The sequence below is a fragment of the Xenopus laevis genome, chromosome 4S (assembly GCF_017654675.1).
Source record: "Xenopus laevis strain J_2021 chromosome 4S, Xenopus_laevis_v10.1, whole genome shotgun sequence".
Taxonomy (NCBI): Eukaryota; Metazoa; Chordata; class Amphibia; order Anura; family Pipidae; genus Xenopus; species Xenopus laevis.
The window spans coordinates 43,116,858-43,137,770 of NC_054378.1; the positions used below are offsets into that span (position 1 = coordinate 43,116,858).

Genomic DNA, 20,913 nt, shown 5'->3' on the forward strand with positions numbered 1-20,913 from the left:
CAACCACCGTGCTTATGTCAGTGGCATTGCATGGGCACCGCATTCATCTTGCTACAGTTACGCTAGCGTTAATTCGTCAAGCAAAGCAAGGTTACGCTAGCGATGCCTAATTTGCTTACAGCGCCAACTTAAATGGACATATATGTATGGGGTGCCGTTTGTCTCAAATACATTCTGTATACAAAACTATCCCTAATACACAGAATGAATGTCTCTTATGTTATATAAGTATTTGTGACCATACACAGAGAAAACAAATATACAAAAGACTTATTTCTATTAAAGAATGGAAACAAAATCTGGTTAGTGCACAAAAGGATGTCATTATATCACAAACTCCATTCTGTACAGTTTAACAAGCAATCTGTCTCACAAATGTATAACCTCCATGTAACGGACGCACTTATGTGCAAAGTTACTTACAGAATGAATTATGTAAAAACAAAGTTGGACATAATATATAATAGTGTAACTAACTAGTGCTTGTCAAGCTAGATTTGATTGACAAAATAGATATCTGTGACAGAAAGCAAGATTTTATAGTACAGGATTCATTCTTTCCACAAAATGACAGTTTTGTTTCACAAAACAGATTTTGTGAAGTCAGTCACATTCCTGAACCAATAAGAACAAAGCTTATTGCCATATACAAACAAGATGAGAAGTGGCCAGCTCTGCTCCACATGGGTAAGGCAAAGTATCTGGCCTGCTATAGAGGGTGCCCTCTAATGTCCCCTGTGCTGCATAGTAATAAACATGAACAAACCTTTCCTAAAAGAGCTGCTGTTAAACACTACAAGTTCATAAATGGAAGTTTTTACAAATGGCTGAGAAATATAATGCTGCACTTATAATGATTGTAGAGAAAGAAAAGTATGCAAAACTTATATAAATATGATCATTTTAGGTGATATGGCTATTCTTATTGTAGTAACCTGCTTATGTGGCCATTTTGGTTAAGGGCATTCCTGCTGTTTTGCCATTATCTTATGACTCACTCCTGTTGCTCTTCCTGTCTAAGCTGAGAGCAATAATGGGACAGGCCACACCCACCTGCAATATTGTATTGTATTAGCTGTAATCTTGCACCAATCAGCTTATAGTAGTCTCTTAATAATCATGTGCTTAGCTATAGTTCAACTACTACATAATAGCTTTAGCCAGAGACTTGGGACTGATCATATGCATCCATGCATTCTCTATAGTATGATGTGTAGGTTATATGAGCAGCCACTCCTGAGTACTGTGCGTAAACAAAAGGGGGTCATTTAGGCAGGGGCAATTTTAGGGGATCATAATCTATTTATAGAGAAGCAACAAGCTACACAATGCTTTATATTTAATTGTAACAAAAGACTCTAATGATGCCGTCCCCTTACCTGCCCAGTGCTTAACCCTTTCACATCAGAGTGGGTCGAGGGGGGCACAACACTAGAGCAGAGAGCACAACTGTGCCCATGTCACATGCATGTCCAGGGCCGCCAGCAGGGGGGACAAGTGTTCCGGGCCTGAAGGGGGGCCCAGAAGTGCTGCATTTTTCAGCGCCCAAGCCATGCGGCCATTTCGCATATTACAGAATGCGGAAGTGCTGAAAAGACGAAGCTGAAGTCCCGAAGCGGCGAAAAGACCCGAATTCACGAAAGGAGGTGAAGTTGAAGTCCTGAAGCCTTTTGTTTACACACAGTACTCAGGAGTGGCTGCTCATATAACCTACACATCATACTAAACACAATGTGTGTGCACATGATCAGTCCCAAGTCTCTAGCTAAAGCTATTATGTAGTAGTTGAACTATAGGTAAGCACATTATTAAGAGACTACTATAAGCTAATTGGTGCAAGATTACAGCTAGAAGGAGACATTGGAGTCTAACTATCATATACAAAACTTATAACTGTCTCTTAGAGTCAGGCAAAGTAGCCAGACAAGCACAGTAACTTCTGGTACATTTAATAGAAGATGGCAGGTGGGTGTGGCCTGTCCCATTATTACTCTCAGCTTAGACAGGAAGAGCAACAGGAGTGAGTCATAAGATAATGGCAAAACAGCAGGAATGCCCTTAACCAAAATGGCCACACAAGCAGGTTACTACAATAAGAATAGCCATATCACCTAAAATAATCATATTTATATAAGTTTTGAATACTTTTCTTTCTCTACAATCATTATAAGTGCAGCATTATATTTATCAGCCATTTGTAAAAACTTCCATTTATGAACCTGTAGTGTTTAACAGCAGCTCTTTTAGGAAAGGTTTGTTCATGTTTATTACTATGCAGCACAGGGGACATTAGAGGGCGCCCTCTATAGCAGGTCAGATACTTTGCCTTAGCCATGTGGAGCAGAGCTGGCCACTTCTCATCTTGTTTGTATATGCCAATAAGCTTTGTTCTTATTGGTTCATGAATGTGACTGACAGTGTTGCTTCACAGAATGGTTATTTTATCTGTTTTGTGAAACAAAACTGTCATTTTGTGGAAAGAATGAATCCTGTACTATAAAATCTTGCTTTCTGTCACAGATATCTATTTTGTCAGTCAAATCTAGCTTGACAAGCACTAGTTAGTTACACTATTATATATTATGTCCAACTTTGTTTTTACATAATTCATTCTGTAAGTAACTTTGCACATAAGTGCGTCCGTTACATGGAGGTTATACATTTGTGAGACAGATTGCTTGTTAAACTGTACAGAATGGAGTTTGTGATATAATGACATCCTTTTGTGCACTAACCAGATTTTGTTTCCATTCTTTAATAGAAATAAGTCTTTTGTATGTTTGTTTTCTCTTTGTATGGTCACAAATACTTATATAACATGAGAGACATTCATTCTGTGTATTAGGGATAGTTTTGTATACAGAATGTATTTGAGACAAACGGCACCCCATATATATGTAGCAGCAACATTACGCTACACAAGCCTGGGAAACCTTCATAAAATAAAGTTGTTATTTTGCCCTATACATGTGGCCACTGTATAGTTTAGGTGCCATATATTAGGAAATGTAGGGGGGAAGGAGGGTACCCCAAAAAAAATGTAAGTTCTTTTTCAGCCTATCACCCCTAAAAAAGGAAAAGATGCCAGCGTTTTTTGTGACTTAAAAATTTTTTTAACTTTTTTTGAAGCAATCCCTATCTACTCTATTGCACTTCGCCTGGTCTGAGGTGGCGAAGGCAAGTCTGGGGCAAGAGGTAATGTTCAGTAAAATGCGCAATTAGCATGAATTAGCGTAGTTACGTCCCTTCGACATAACGCAACTTCGTCTGGTGTAAGGGTGCGAAGTAGCACTAGAGTGCGAATTTACGCCAGCGGCGTTAGTAAATCGGCGAAGTAACAAAATGTCATGCGCTAGTGCTAGGCGCTTCACGATTTAGTGAATTTGCCCCTTAGGATTTACTGCAATACTTTTGGCACCCCCAAGTAAAGAGAGCCTTTCCTTCTCCTTTAAAGAAGAATAAAGTGAATGTGCTGGAATGGCCAAGTCAAAGTCCTGATCTTAATCCATTGAAGCGTTGTGAAAAGACCAAAAGCTAGTGGTTTATGATAAACAGTTATCACAAACATTTAGTTGCAGTTATTGCTCCACAAGGGGGTCACACAGAGCAGGATTCACTTACTTTTGCTACACACAGATATGTTATTGGATCATTTTTTTTCAATAAATACATGACTAAATATAATATTTTTTGTTTCATTTGTTTAACAAGGTTTTGGTCATCTACTTTTATGACTTGTTTGAAAATCAGATGATGTTTTAAGTCATATTCATATAAAAATATAGAAAATTTTAAAGGGTTCATAAACGTTCACGCACCACTGTTAGAGGACTTAGCTGGAGCTTCAGACCCTCACTAGTGCTCCACATTTGGAGGGGGAGGTTTGGTCGCCTGGAGAAAAAATCGCCTTGTTTTTGCGGCGACCAATCTCCCCAAACACCTTCCCTGACACTACGCGGCTAAAATTAAAAACCGCCGACGCTAATCACACGCGGCAATTAGTTTTCCGAAGTCGCCCGAACTTTCCTCGTGAGGCAACTTCGGAAAACAAACCGTCACATGTGATTATCACCGGCGGTTTTTCATTTTAGCCGGCGCAGAGTCAGGGAAGGCGTTTGGGGAGATTGGTCGCCGCAAAAACGAGGCAATTGGTTGTCAGGCGACCAAATCTCCCCAAAACGCCTACTGTGGACTTACCCTTAAGAGACTAAAAGAACTGGTTTGTGCCAGCCTTCCAGAGGGGGTTTGGCCTGCGAGGGGTGGTTGGGCCACCCCCCTGGAAGGGCTGTCAAGACCTTGTGTCCTTTACTCCCGGAAGCTGCTGCTTGTGTCACAGACATACAAGTTACTGGGCAGGGGGGGCATTCAAATTCCTAACATCACCCTCCCGTAGGCAGCACTAATTTTTAGGTGCATTCTGTCAGAACCTGTGCTCCAAAAGAAAATGCAGAGGTCTGTGGATATTAAGACATTTCCTGCGCAGTGGGCAAAGTGCAACAAAAATGGCTGATTGGAGCTTATTTTGCACACTGTGTGGGGCACTGTAATCGGACTCTTGATATGTAGATTGTGCCAGAGGGGTTTATTCTGGCATCATAATACTATAACTTTAAAAAAAGATTGCATACTATCTGGTTTCTGACTAAGAAGAAACATGGTATAGTTATAGGGTTATTCATTCACAGTTTGTTAATGTTTTAAAGGCAAGATCCCAAATTCCTTACTAGGCATAGGTCAGGGGTGCCCAAACTTTTTGCAACGAGGGCCAGATTCGGTGAGTTGAAAATTTGTGGGGGGCCGACATTCTTTGAAGCATTAACATTAAATTACAGGAATGGAGTAATCGTAGCAGTAATATTTGGACACATTAGTGAAATGATCTGCCACTTGGTCTATACTGCTGCCTGTGTGCTGAAGGTGTTAGCAATAGACACGTACTGGCACATAGTGACGCCATACTTCTTTAGTTTACTGTACTGGCACGTCAGTACGTCTATTGACACCTGCAGCCCTAAAGAAGTATGCGATAGCGGCGCGTCAATACATGCCAGTACGTGTTCTGTTTTTATATCATATCTCCTATTACAGAAAGTTCTGTAGCCTGTTAAAAGGGGATCTAAACTCAAAAAATGAATTGGTGTAAACGTACTCCCGGTGGATTCTCTGAGGGCTTTTTCAATTTTCTATCGTATTTGTTGACTGCTAATATCAGGATTTTGGGTCAACTGAGAGTCAGCAACTCTTGAACACAGAAGTGCATTGCCACTTAGGGTTGATTACAATTTGAACTTAAAGGAAAACTATACCCCCGAACTATGTAAGTCTCTATAAAAATATAAAACCCTGCTTCAAGTAAATAAACTATTTTGGTAATAATATATCATTTTAGTAGTCTGTGTCATTGGGTAATCCTAAATAGAAAATTGCCATTTTAAGAAGTAAGGGCTGTCCGCTGGGATCCTAAGATTCACGTTGCACACAAACAAACCATACATGTTAGGTTCCATGAGCCAATTAACATCTTTTCTGTCTTTTGCTGCACAGAGAATATTATAAAATGGGGGCCCAAGGGAAAAGATGTAAAATGGAAATAATGAATTAAATATATATTCCAGTTTAGTAATATTCTTTAATATGCCGCTTAATATGATGTAAACTGTTGCTTAAGTATTCATTTTGGGGGTAAAGTTTTCCTTTAAACTGAGCTGTTGAATTATAAGCCTTGTAGTAAGTAGTCTAAGGGCTCTTACTGACGAACGTTTTTACCTGCGCTCCCCTGCGTTCCGTTTTTCTGCGTTCAGCCGCGGGAATAGACGCATTACATTTTTTCCAATGGGGCTGTACTCACACAGGCGCGTGTAGGCGCCGGACGCAGGTGAAGACGCAACATGCTGCATTTTTCCTGCATTCGGCGCCTACACGCGCCTGTGTGAGTACAGCCCCATTGGAAAAAATGTAATGCGTCTATTCCTGCGCTCCCCTGCGGCTGAACGCAGAAAAACGGAACGCAGGGGAGCGCAGGTAAAAATGCTTATCAGTAAGAGCCCTAAAACTCAGAGGGCCATTCTCAATAAGTCTAATTTAAATCTTTTTCCCCTTTAAGTAAATACTTTTGGTAGTACTGGAGTGTATTGCCTCCCTGCAATAGTATGGTAGCTCCCAGTTGGTCATATCGAGTAGAGACTTGGTTTAATAATAACCTTGCATTTGCCTTTCAGCTTTGACTTCTGCAAAGGTTTTGTGAATTAACCTCCAAAGAGAGAAAATACATATCATACCAGAGAGGAAAAAGTGTGCCAAAAGTATTCATGAAATACTAAAAACGGTGGGGATGGGGAGAATATAAAAATGTGGTTCATGAGTTGGGGTGGAATGTCACAAGCTTTCAGTATTAACATGTTTCATAGCAAAGAGATTGTTCAAGAAAATTAATGCACAGAATAGTATAGAAAGGTATATTTAAACATAGCTTGCATTTTATAAAGAATTTCATCTATAAATTCTTGTACCTTTACTACTATATTAAAATAGGATCACCAAACACAACCATTCTAAATGTTCTTCTTTTGAATAACAAATGTCTCCTACTTTGTCCTTCACACATTTGTAATCTTTGATAAACATATGTAATAGTTTTCCAGTAATCATTTGCATCACATTCATTATTAATCTTGGTAACATGTGCTGAGTAAATAAAACATTGTGTCAAGATAAAACTTAGTACAGTCTTTATTAGTATGACCTATGGGTGTCTAACCGGCAGCCTTCTAGCTCTTGATAAACTACAAATCTCAGCACCTCCTAAACAGTTGGATGGAGAGAAATGCAATCAAACAATAGCTGTGAGGGACATGTTGGCTGGACCATCTGTGGTATAATCTCTCAAGCACTTACCCAGAAAATCTTTGGTTATGAGGCAAATTTGTTTACACTGAGTAGGTATGAGCTGGACTGCAACTGTCAACTACTACTTAAAACAGCAGTAAATGGCTTTTTACAGTCCATCACAAATGCTCGTACAGGAGCTTTTCTCCCTTGAGACTTTGCATACAATGACTATAGAGATCTCATATATATAAATTTATATACTGGTATAGGATATGTTATCCGGAAACCCGTTATCCAGAAAGCTACGAATTATAGAATGCCCGTCTCCCATAGACTCCATCTTATCCAAATACTCCAAATGTTAAAAAATGATTTCCTTTTTCTCTGTAATAATAAAACAGTACATTGTACTTGATCCAAACTAAGATATAACTAATCCTTATTTGAAGCAAAACCAGCCTATTGGGTTTATTTAATGTTTACATTATTTTCTAGTTGACCTAAAGTATGACGATCCAAATTACGGAAAGATCTGTTATACGGGAAAACACAAGGACCCGAGCATTTGGGATAACAGGTCCCATACCTGTATGTATATGTGTGTGTGTATATTTATATATATATATATATATATATATATATATATATATATATATATATATATATATATATATATATATATATATATATATATATATGTCTTAAATATATTGATAATGGGTTGAGTGCAGAGGACTCTTGTATTTGTCTATATGTATTTTGTGGTCACAGCCTCATTGCACCCCCGCCTAATGGTTTTAAAAAATAGTGGTGAGCACAACTTTCCCTTGTTTGTTATATATATATATATATATATATATATATATATATATATATATAAAATATATATAAAATATATATATATATATATATATATATATTTTTATATATATATATATATATATAAATATATATATATATATATATATATATATATATATATATATATAAAAATATATATATATATATATATATAAAAATATATATATATATATATATATATATATATATAAATATATATATATATATATAATATATATATATATATATATATATATATATATATATATATATATATATATATATATATATATAACACATACAAACATATACATACACACTAAATGTAGGTTGTGAACATTAAACATTTGTAAAGGCAGCAAAAACAGGAAGGCACTCTGGTCTTATAATATGGCTTAATATTCCCACAAAGGCTGGAAAAATGGAGACAAAGATTGTCACTGCAATTATAAAATACTTAAAGCTGTCACTCTCCTCTTGTAACAGAATGGAACAAATCTGTGGATCACATGATCATCTATCGAACATTTTTTTCTGCTCATGTGATCATAGTGATAAAAACATCCATTTCCTATTATATGCATCTTTTTGGTCCAAAACCTAGAAACTTGAGGTTTGATACTGGAGGGCACGCTTGGGTTTTAAATTTCAACTTGTTTCTTTGCGTCCTTGTAATAAACAGACAGCAGTTCTCCTCTCCCTAAGTCCTCTGTTGGGAAAAACACATGTGGAGTTCTGTGTCACGGTCTTCCTAGGGACCAGATCCTCAACTCATTTAAAAGGTTTTCTGTGCTTTGTCCTTTGGTAACTAATTCTGATTGTCATTGAAAGGCACTGGGAAGAGCAATATCCCTTTGCATATATAGTCTGCCTGTACAGTCAATGGCAATCCAGGGTCAGGCCAGCAGACCCATGCGGGAGACTTTAGCAGAAAGGAATGTGTGTAACAGGAATACTACAGGCTTTGGGCAAGTGTGCAAATCCAGAGTCTGCAAACAAAGGGAAAATCAGAAATTACAAATATTGTAAATGCCAGGAATATCTACTAGCACATTCCGATGAGCACAGTTGTTCCTCAAATACTGCTGACTGTTGAAGTAACAATAGTGCATTTGTCTGTCTGCAGATATGCTGAAAACAGGAAAAGAAATAAAGGCAGGGTGATATGGTCACAGTACTCTTCCCTAGTTGGAGATTGGTTGAAGTCACTAGCATTACAAAACACAAAGGGGCACATTTACTTAGCTCGAGTGAAGGAATAGAATAATATATACTTTGAATTTCAAAGTATTTTTTTGGCTACTTCGACCTTCGACTAAGAATCGAACTAAGTACCGTCTCTTTTAAAAAAAACTTCGACCACCTACTTCGCCACCTAAAACCAACTGAGCATCAATGTTAGCCTATGGGGAAGGTCCCCATAGGCTTTCTAGCCAATTTCTGATCGAAGGGAAATCGTTCAATCGATGGATTAAAATCCTTCGAATCGTTTGATTCAAAGGTTTTAATCGATTATTCCTTCGATCGTTCGAATAGCACTAAATCCTTCGACTTCGATATTCAAAGTCGAAGGATTTAACTTCGACGGTCGAATATCGACGGTTAATTAACCCTCGATATTCGACCCTAAGTAAATGTGCCCCACAGATTTTTTTTTTTTAATCAATGAAAATAAAATTGTTGCGCATTTGATCTTTTTAAGTACACCTTAGTATTTTGGAGTAAAATGAGCTGAATACAAAGAAGTGGAATAACAACAGATAAATAATTAAGAAAAGTTGTGGACCCTACCCATTCCTCACATGCCATGACATCTATCATCTGGGGAAAGGGTCTGGTCAGAGAGCATAGCATTATTCTACGACTCACAACGTTATCTATATTAAAAAAACAACAACTTATTCTTAATGATTGTTAATGCAGGCAAATTATATTTTATATAGGAGCTTACAGGGTATTCTTATGGTAATACTTTCATGGATGCAGATGATTAAGGTAAAAATATTCGCTACTGCATGTGCCAAAATGTCTCCTTTCTATCGGCTAAAATCCAAATTGCTGGTGGGAAAACATACACGACATGAAAATAGACCAAGTTTCAAGGCCAGGAAACTTATGGCCACTTCGGAAGGTAACCATGCTGCATATGTTTCCCCACTAATGATTTGCATTTAGCTGGCTGGAAGGAAGGAAACAAGGGCTGTTTTCTTGCCCCGCTGTAGCAATGATTTACCACGGGCAACAAAACAGGTTGCACTGCTCTTAGGAACACAATATATGCTATACTCTTGCAAAATGGAGACTTTACGAACAATTACTTGTTTCCATATATGTAACTTGCTGCAAATAGCAGAATAGCAAAATGATCACTCCTCCTCTGAGCTTTGAAGGGAAAGAACGCTGTGTGTGGATTTAAATTAACTGGCACGCTGCCTTTCTGCCCTTCTAGGATTCTCACTGATTAATCTGAAGAACTGCAGCCACCGGCCATCTAAGGATTTGTTTCTTATAAGAACAGAACAGATTTTTTAAATTTAAGCATATTGAAGATAAGTTTCTTTTACAGTTTCTTTTTTTTAACATGGTGCTTTGTAATCTTAATTTTACGCTTTTCCTGTTGAGCCATATGCTGGGAAACAAAGTTAAAAAATGAGACTTTCTAATGAAAAAGCATATTAGTTATCATAGGACACCCAAGTGTTCTCGAGTATCAGTGAGGGGAAAGTAAGTGATGTACAGATGTTTTTCAGCCACTCAATGAACATGCTGAGTCTGACACAAAGAAGCATGCTGTTGGATTACATAACACAAGGCATCCACTTACTGCACGAAGGAGACTCACCATTTCTCCCTCTGGTCCCCCAAAGTCCAGATACAGGTGTCTGATTCCATCATCAGCAGACATTCGGAGTTTCTCATAAGGATATCTGTGCAACACTGGGCCTGAAGGCCCACCTTGGCAAACAGTGAAGCCAGTATCGTAGTGTAGAATGACTGAGACCTCTTGCTCACGTAGGGCACAACCTGCAAAAAGATATATGTTACACAAAAAATAAGCTATTCACTGCACTGAACACTAGCAAAGCAGGGAAACATCTGAAGAAAACAAATCTTCTATCAGAGATACCTAACTGCTTTTCTTTATGGTAGCTGTACAATAGCACTCTGATATTGCATCCATTAAGGTTGAAGACACAGAGCTACTAGTAGCTACTTGTCACTGCTACTATAGACAATAGTTATAATTGGCTTTTCTAACACACTATGGGGCATATTTATGAAAAAGTGAACTTAGAGATGGCCACAGTCTGCTATAGTGAAAATCTGCCACTTTCCATTCATTTCTATGGCATTTTGAAAGGCGTATTTATCAAAAGGTGACGTTCACTTTCACCCATTGATAAATACACAGTGGCAGACTGTGGCGATCTCTAGCTTCACTTTTTTATAAATATGCCCCTTTGTGTGTTTAAGCAGAGCCAATTATCAGGGTATTTTGGCATTTATTAGCTACATAAAGTAGCTTCTACTAGTAGCTGCAGAGCTACAAAATACCCTGCCATACACCATACTGAGAATTGCTTCTGCTTAAAAACATGTAGGGGGCCCATTTACTTAGTTCGAGTGAAGGAATAGAAGAAAAAAAACTTCGAATTTCGAATGTTTTTTTTGGCTACTTCGACCATCGAATTGGCTACTTCGACCTTCGACTACGAATCGAACGATTCAAACTAAAAATCGTTCGACTATTCGACCATTCAATAGTCGAAGTACTGTCTCTTTAAAAAAAAACTTCGACCCCCTAGTTCGCCACCTAAAACCTACCGAAGTCAATGTTATTAGGAAGGTCCCCATAGGCTTTTTAAGTATTTTTTGGTCAAAGAAAATCCGTTCGATCGATGGAATAAAATCCTTCGAATCGAACGATTCGAAGGATTTAATCGTTCGATCGAACAAATTGCGCTAAATCCTTCGACATTCGAAGGATTTCAATTCGCCAGTCGAATATCGAGGGTTAATTAACCCTCGATATTCGACCATAAGTAAATTTGCCTCGTAGTGTCTTAGCAAAGCCAATGATCTCTAGACCTGCTACCAGTAGGTCTCTAAGTCTTCACCCTAAAGTGGTTGCTCTACTTAAACTATTTTCATGTAGTTTTCAAATAGTAAAGCAGACATAATGATCATGGGGATGGTTTTGCTAAATATGGTTTTGCTATATTTATACTAGGTTTAGTATACATGTTTTTCTATATTACACCTTATTCACTGGCCACTTTGTCTGTTCATATACTGTGTTAATGATCAGACTTTCAAAATTCAAATTTGAAGTTATACAATCTGTATACTTCTGGTTGCCCTGTGATAATGACTTACTGACTGTGACTTCACGCGTGAGTTCTGCAGAAGCATGACATCCTTGCACAAGTGCTCGTGTCCATGTAGAAAGCTCTAGCTGAGACTCCACACGAAAGACTCTCCTATCAATGCCTTGGGGGCAACCTGTGCGACTACCAAATGTGAGATGTGACCCCAGGGAGGGAGAACTTTGTCCAGGACCAGAGTGAACCAACCTCATGGGAGACAGACAATTGCTTAACAATCAAAGATGTATGCACATCTGGTTGTACCCGCCAGAAGAAAGCAGTAACACAGCACAGACTGTAAACACAATACTTCATTTGCAGCAATTGCTAACTTTTCTGCTTCCATGCCATTTGTTTAACCTTTAAGAGACACAAATAGGCACAGCCACCAAATAAAACAACAGCCCTCTATCATTATGCTGCAATATAAGTTTCCTTTGCACAGGATCTTGCAGTCTTTTACAGTGACAGCTTAAGCCACATAGTCTGATACAGGTGGTTTCTATGGTGCACTGGTGCAATTTACAATTGTAAATCAGAACCAATGTATTTTATGTGAACGCAAACTGTGATAGAAAATCACCTGGTAGATATCAGCGGCAGTCTGTGTTTTGGTTTTGTCCACTCCTCTCGTGTTCTCGGCATTGCGTCAAAGAGAAGAAAATCCTTCTGTGAAACCGCAGCGAGTACTGGCTGCCAGAGTGGGCGCCCATCATCCTGAGACACCTAGGGAAGAACAATATATTGAGAATGTGCATGGATCAGCAAGGTTTCGAATCACTGTACCACAGCAGCTGCCTTCATCCAATAGCCAGGAGGGAGCTTTATTATTATTATTATTATTATTATTAACATGTATTTATATAGCGCCAACATATTGCGTAGCTTTAATGCATTGTACAATATGATGTGTCTGTGTACCACTGTGTTCTCTCCCAGAACTACCAGACAAACAACCCTCCCCAACTCCAATTGGTGTACTTATTTAAAGAAGTATTCATCCATTATATAAATACAGAGTGACACTAAGCTACTACATGCTGTTTGGTCAACATTGACAGAGGGTCAGTGTCCAAGATGTATTCATCTGCACTTACAACTTGATAAACACCATGTGAATAATAAACTAGCACTGGGCTTAAACTAAATTGGATGTCCCTTTATTTAGCTTATGAAAATTTATGCAGCACACCGGAAAACTTGTCAGAAAACCACAGTAATTATGGTGTACTTGCATGATTGCTACCAGAAAAACATGGCTGCCTGCATTTTTTAGGTGGCAGTTGAACAGGTTACATATGCTACAGGACAAAACAGTTTTTATTAAAGGATGGTAAAAAAAACAACAGCCTTGTGAGAGATCTATTTTTCAAACTGAAGTAGTTTTCCCCCCCCAAATGTATCTTCACTATTAAGTAATAATAAACATCTCTCTTCCTTCATCTTACCTACTGTTCTTCATCTTTTATGTATCTGTTGCTAATTTAATTTATGTTCTAATAATATGAGAAAAATAAAAATAAAATCTTGAAAAAAAAAAAAGGAATAATATACATTGTGTTAACACAAAAAATATTCAGCCTGGTTTTTTTTTATCATACTGTGCTTTTAATAAATTAGAACAAGAAAATGGGTATTATATCTGAAATAGAAAAAAATAATGGCTGAGCGCTCACCTGTTCTGCCACCCATCCCAAATGTCTAATGTCTTCACCTGTGGGACCCAACATGGTGTGTGTCTCAGCGAGAACTTGAGGCAGGAGAGCAGTGATGTTATTGTGTAAAGCTAGTGACCAAGAAAGTGCAGATGCTGAATCTCTGCATCGGAGCACAATGGAGTGACAACCATCAGGAGAGAGCAGCTCCACCAGCCTGTGTGATACAAAGGGAACAGTAAAACACAGATTTATACACACACACACACGTACAACAAAGGCATATACGAAATCAGTCAACAAAGATATTTTCACTGACCTTCCTTCAGGATCTGACACGCTTAGGTTCCTGGCTGAGTAACACATTTTAAGAGGGATGACCTTGCAATCATTGGAATGGTGGTTGGGAGACCCAGAGATATCACTGTGGACAGGTGAGCGGACGTCACAGCTGTCCCATAGCAGATCTCCCACAAGCGAAGCCTTTCGGATGTAGGGAGACACATCTTGCAGGAAGCGCACTGTGGGTTTCAATGGGCGAACGTGTCAAAAAAAATGTAGTAGAACCTGACAAAAAATTTACACCACTTTGGCTTGCCACCATCTGTTAGCAATATGTAGAACTGAGTAGAAATACCTACAGGACAAAGCAGTTGCTTTATATAGAGGCATGCAAGATGTACAGCCTTCTTCAATGAAGCCAGCAAATGAAAACCTTTTCTCAGACTATATAACTGCTATCCTATAATTTTACTTTCCTTTAAATTTTAAGCTATGTAAATGCAGTCTGATTTGTGTGCCTGATTAACTAGCAATTTAGAGCAATAACACACATCTTGTGTCCGCTGTGGCTTATCTGCAAATAAAAGTTAAGCTGGCCATAGATGCAAAGATCCGATCGGACTTCCCCATCTCCAGACCTGCCACTAACCATTCAGATCAAATAAAGTAGTAAAAGAACAGATCAGCCGATGTTCTGCCCCGAATCCTTGATTCATACGATCGGATCTATGGCCAGCTTAAGGTATGAAGATTCAAATTACGGAAAGATCTGTTATCTGGAAAACCCCAGGTCCCAAGCATTGTGGATAACAGTTCTTATACCTGTATATACATACACAAACAACATCAGAAAACTTGTTCTACAAATCACAAAGCAGATTAAAATATATTACTATTTACATTGACTACACCATTGCATGAAAACTTCTGATTTGGCTATGAGAACAGAAAAGATAAGGCCACTGACATAACAAGAGATAAATATGCAAATCCGTACCACTGGAATGGAAACAGTATAACAATACTAACAAAATGCTAATTATATGAAATTATTTATGCTCTTAAGTATGCAGAACCCAAAGTATATATATTTATATAAATACATTTGTATTATCCACTGCAATTTACCTTTTCCCTTCTTGCATCAGAATGCAACACATGCATAATCATAGTTTCTAGCAAGTGACGATTACATAAATGATTATAAATATGTGTATGTATACCAGAAAACATGTAAAGCTGTGTGCCTTTAAATCCAGCTAAAATTGCTATTTATCTGCAGATTATTTTCACTGCAACTAAAAAAGGGAGGATTACGGAGGGACCCATATATGGGGAGAGAGAGATAAAGTGTTTGGGAGGAGAGGGGGTGGAGTGTGCAGGGAAAGGGGCACTTAGGGGTCTCCTGCAAATTCTCCTTCATTACAGATTTGCCAGGCACAGCTTGAGGAGACTGTGCTGAGTGAGCAGAGAGGTTTAGAGAGGGATCAGGGACACCCAGTGAGAGGGCACCTTTGGGTGTAACCTTGTGAGGGCAAATGCAAGAAAAGATATAAAATGTCATACTGACACATATAACCCTCTTCTTTCTATTGACACTGAGCAACGGAATGAGGTCTTTGGATTACGTAATTACATCTCATGTATCACTAAACGGGACAAACATAAATAAGCTTTTACTGTAAAGGAAACAAAACCTGAATGTGTCACATCTGCAAGGACTGGCAGCAGAATGGGAGCAATAAGTACAGATGGCTGTGTTGACTATCTGTACTAAATACAGTCCACAGAAATGTCAGAGGCAACAAACAGAGGTATCTAGGATTTGCTGAGAAAGCATGGTGTTCTAAGCTGCCTTTACAAATTTAATACGTTTAAATACCTATTAACACAATCGCCACATTTCTACTATGAACAGCCACAACTCAGTCTAACAAAATAGGATTAGCAGAAAAAATATTACATTAGTAAGTCATCAAACCTGTCAACTTTAGTCTAAAAAACGCAAAAGAGGGTAGATTTGCCCCTTACGGATAGAGCACCACGTGGGAGTAATTATCACTCGCACCGTGCTGCACAAATCAGTGTCTACAACACCACAGTGTTCAAGCAAATCAGTGTCCAGGAACTACAAGAGATATATAGGAATTTAAAAAGCACACGTGAAGTAATGCAATTAAAATATATTGTAAAAAAAATGCTCATGCCCATGTGGTACAGCACATGGGCTTAATAAAAATGCCTGAAAGCTTGCGATTTGTTTGGACCTGAGCGAATTTTTCTACAATATATTTTAATTGCATTACAGGTATGGGATCAGTTATCTGTAAACCCTCAGAAAGCTCCAAATTATGGAAATGTTACTCCATTCTATATAAATAACCCATATTTCCCCTTTTCTCTGTTATAATATAACAGTACCTTGCACTTGATCCAAATTAAGATATAATTAATCCTTACTGAAAGCAAAACCAGCCTATTGGGTTTATTTAATGTTTACATTAGTTTCTAGTAGACTTAAGGTATGAAGATCCAAAGTATGGAAAGATCTGTTATCTGGAAAACCCCAGGTCCTGCGCATTCTGGATAACAGGTCCCATATCTGAACTGTGTGCTTGGTCTTTTTTAAATTTGACTCTGGGTGTATTGGTCTAGGAGCCCCTAGGATTTTAATCGCAAATCTGAAATCCTGGTTAGCCTCAAGATAAGCTTGTAAGCACTACTGTTTCAGTCAGGCCAATATACTACTCCAGTGAAGTCTGCAGTGTTCTCACCAGTCTCTCTGCTGGCACTTGATGGTCTAGCTGTAGCCATAAGTGGATCTTTGGGGGTGGAATTTAAAATAATCTACCATCTAACCGTGGATTTGTAATAACCAATTCATTTGCATTTCATTGGCATAAGTACTGTTCATGATTTTCAATGCTCATGATGTAAGCACTGCAAACTTGCTATCAGAATAAACAGATTAGAGCATATTAAAAAAAAACTTTTTTGCGAGTGAGCCACATTTAGATGTAAAAAGGGTAGGGGAGCAACACAAGCATAACAAATTTCCTGGGTGCAGCAAAATAGGTGCTGTGATTGGCTATTTGGTTGTCTCTGTGTGGACTGGCAGCCTACAGGAGGCTCTATTTGGTACTACACCTGTTTTTTTGCAACCAAAACTTGCCTCCAAACCAGGAATTTTCTAAATAAGCACCAAGGGCAACATCAAAGGGGCTGATGAGCAACATGTTGCTCACTAGCCACTAATTGGAAAACACTGGATTAGAGGCTTTAAACATAGCAAGAATGTCTAAAAAAAAGTCTGAGATTTTCCGCATAAGGGATCTTTCCGTAATTTGGATCTTCACACCTTACTTCTACTAGAAAATCATGTAAACAACCCCAATAGGCTGGTGTTGCTTCCAATAAGAATTAATTACATGTTAGTTTGAAGGAGGATACATTCCCAAATACATACTCACAGCCTGTATATACACACACAACTCTATACACACTGGCTAGGAGCAAACACTGTACAAAAACACACACCCAGTGCCTGGGGACCCCACTCCTCCCTCCCCTATAGATGCTGACTGGCCAAATGCTTCCAGCTGGGATGAACACTCTGCTTTAACCCCTTCTGAGAGGAACTTTTTAGCTTCCACGTGACCAAATCACGTTTGGATTAAATAACTCAGATTCCCTCTGACCCCCCCCCCATTGTGATTCAAGCTCCTGCTTGAAAGGTGCTGCTCGGTGCGCCTGCATGAATGGCCCTGCGCGTATGCACACATGGCGCTGCACCTAAGGAAAACTTTCTTTTTGTACAAGCTGATGGGGAGAGGGGTCTGGCCTGGCGGGGGGCCCACCGGGTTTTTTCCCGGTATCCCGCCGGGCCAGTTCGACACTGTATAAATATAATCCCACTGTTATGGACTAGGGATGGGTCCCTGACACCTAGTTTCATAGAGTCTGGATCAACCTATAAGCACTGTGTTTACTTTGCTATTTATGCTGTGCTGCTCACTTTCCCATAAGTGAAGGGCAGAGTTAAGCTGGGTAAATCCTACACCCAAAGAGAGTAGAGAATATTATCGTAGGTCTAGTAACTAGCAGTTAGGCAAGTTAAATAGAGAGACACAAGCCTGGACCCACGAATTAGTAAAGCCGAAGTTGTAAAAAAGTTAAAAAAACTTACATTTTATTTTCCATAATTAAGAAAACAGGCCTATGAGTAAGTGTCCCTGGTAGACACGAAACACTTCAGGCCTGTTTTCTTAATTATGGAAAATAAAACGGAAGCTTTTTAAACTTTTTTACAACTTGATTCTGCCTTTACTACTTTGTGGGTCCAGGCTTGTGCCAGCCTCTTTTGAAGTCTCTCTGGTGTTTGACTCCCCTTGCTGAAGGTCTGGGGCATGTGCAACGGTTACATCGGTAAGCTCATATAGACGTTCTCAGACGCAGTAAAGAACAATTTGTTTATCAGGTTGAAATAGAGTTAAAAGGTTGAACTTGATGGACGTGTGTCTTTTTTCAACCTAACTTACTATGTTACTATGTAGTAAAAGGTGTCTCTAGAACTCCATATAACCCTCTGATATTACAAGGTGTGTCCCAGCTATAATGACAGAGATAAGCTCCATTTTATTTCTGGTGTCTCAGCTGTCAGTTACGGACACCGTGCCCTTGCTGTGCCTATATCTCCGCCGGCTGCTATAGAATATTAACACTGAAGGAAAACCGATTAGTAACACTGGCAGACTCAGCAAATCCCTTGGGGCAGTGGGAGCTGTTAGACAGTAGGGCAGAGATAACAAGGAGGGGACACATATATCAGTTAAGTGTTTCTCACCCTGGACAATGTGTGGTGGGCCAGAGTGTAATCTCCTTTATGACAACCATCTCTTGGGATCCTCACAAATGTCCCACTGCCCAGTTCCATGAGACCCTCTTTAAATGCAGCTGTTGCATCAGGTTTACCCATTAGAGGAGACAAATAAAGCATTTTATTTGCATTGGTTTTGGGAATCCCTATGTAAAACATGGGCAGGGATTAGACAAATATACACATGTATCCAGTGCTTAACTGAGGGTTCCCTTTGTTAATCTCTAATCCGTAACAGTGGCTCCCGGTATTTTGTTAATGCCTCTATAAACCCGCTCACCATTTATACTTAGTGGCCCTGGTGCATCCCGCCCCGGACCTAAGGCTTCCAATCTGGAGCGGTTCAAACTCCCCACACTTGTAGAGTATATGTCTTACAAATCTTACCCGGCCCATGTTGTGACCCAGGTGCTGCTGCCCCGAGTCCGTCACTAAGAGGAAACGTATTCACCACATGCATCAGTCGTTGTGCCGGCGCACTCCGTTTTTCAGATTATAGTTAAAACGTTTCTTTTATTTACACATCTTGATACACTAAAGAAACAGCGCCTAAGGTCTGACGCGTTTCGTGTCACTGCACTTCCTCAGAGACCTGCAGTGACACGAAACGCGTCAGACCTTAGGCAGTCTTCAGTGTATCAAGATGTGTGAATAAAAGAAACGTTTTAACTATAATCTGAAAATGAGCGATTCTTCCGAAAGGGCACCGGAGTGCGCAGCCACAAGGACTGATGTATGGGCAGGGATTGGCACATAAGAACATTTCATGCACAGAAAAACTATTGACAAGGAGGCACAAGCCCACAATAATCATTTCATTGTGATATTTACACTCTAGGAAAAGTTGCAGAACCCTGAGAAAGTCCCATGGCCAAACTCGAGTGGCATTGGGCAGTTTTCATTCAGTGGCCAACTTGCTGCCTCCCCATGTACAGAGAACGTTACAAAGTTGTCAGCCCTCCTGTTAGTGACAGACAAAAGCTCTTACCCTCCAGGGTCACCTCCTTGCCCGCCTTCTTCAGCACTTGCACAGCCTGGTCATGAGTCGCACCGCGTAGGTCAGCGCCATTCACCGACAAGATGGCATCTCCGACCCTCAGTGCCCGGCTCTGATCCGCTGCCAGCCCGGGGAAGATCTTGGAGATGAGGATGGGCATGCGGTTCTCCTGGCCTCCCTTGATGCTGATTCCCAGGCCGCCCGATTCCTGCTTTACTACTCGCACCTTCCGCGCAGGTTCGCAGCCCAAGTCCATGGCGGGGACGTCCAGGTGGTAGCGACTTCCGGGGCTGCTCAAGGCGGATTCGGAGTCTGCCCGGGGAGAGTTGTGACTAGTGGGGCCCCTCCGGGGACTGCCTGGGGCCAGTTCAGTGCCATTGCTGAGACCATTGAAAGCTCCGCACGGCTCCGGGTCTGAAGTCAAAGTAAGACTGTCTCCCGTGAGTTCAGCCTGGACACGGACCCAGTGATCCTGTAAGAGGAGGTCCAGGAGCCCAGACTTGGAGGCTCGAGTCCACACAGCCATGATGCATGGGGAGAGCAGATACTCGCACGGGGAAACACATGCACTTCCTGCCAGCGGCACCAGCTCCCAACCCGCACCCCTCCCCCGCCACTGTCACCCCTCCCCCGCCACTGTCACTGCCCCAATTCGCTATGGACCAACACCGGCAGCGCCATCTAGAGGCGGATTTGGGAAACACAGGTGAAGGCAAGTTGGACGACGGTATGAGGGGCAGGTTGGCTTCTACTTTCAGCTTCATTAAAGGACCAGTAACATCAAAAAAATTTTTAAAAGAATTCGTTAGAATACAACGAAAAAAAACACCAAGAGAAATAAAATCTTAAAATAGCAAAGCTTTTATTATGAAATAACTTACAGAAATTCTGCTTCCGCTCCTCTACAAAAAAGGCGACACGGCGACCATCTATACTTCGGCGCTTGATTTCTCCTCCCTGGCTATTCTAGTGACAGTGTTTCCTCTGCCCCCATCTCCTTTTGCAGCTCTCGGTGCCGATACCCCTTCCTGCGCTGCGATATCAGTCGGCAGCTGTGAGTGTTGCAAA

General features: G+C 39.9%; 1 protein-coding gene across 2 annotated transcripts; it reads right to left on the reverse strand.

Annotated features, from left to right (window-relative positions):
* Window positions 1-8,095: 8,095 nt before the first annotated feature.
* LOC108715428 (beta-2-syntrophin) lies at window positions 8,096-20,462 on the reverse strand. 2 transcript variants are annotated; one of them, XR_001935515.2, is made up of 8 exons: window positions 19,837-20,462; window positions 14,010-14,211; window positions 13,712-13,907; window positions 12,619-12,761; window positions 12,046-12,242; window positions 10,511-10,692; window positions 9,460-9,545; window positions 8,096-8,657 (listed from the first exon to the last, which is right to left on the reverse strand). XR_001935515.2 is itself a non-coding variant. In XM_018260565.2 (7 exons), exons 1-7 carry the CDS (start codon window positions 20,369-20,371, stop codon window positions 8,565-8,567), a joined length of 1,548 nt encoding a protein of 515 aa, XP_018116054.1. In that variant the 5' UTR covers window positions 20,372-20,461; the 3' UTR covers window positions 8,096-8,564. The 2 variants fall into 2 exon arrangements, 1 of the variants encoding a protein (XP_018116054.1); XM_018260565.2 differs by lacking the exon at window positions 9,460-9,545 and having other exon boundaries at window positions 19,837-20,461.
* Window positions 20,463-20,913: the final 451 nt, after the last annotated feature.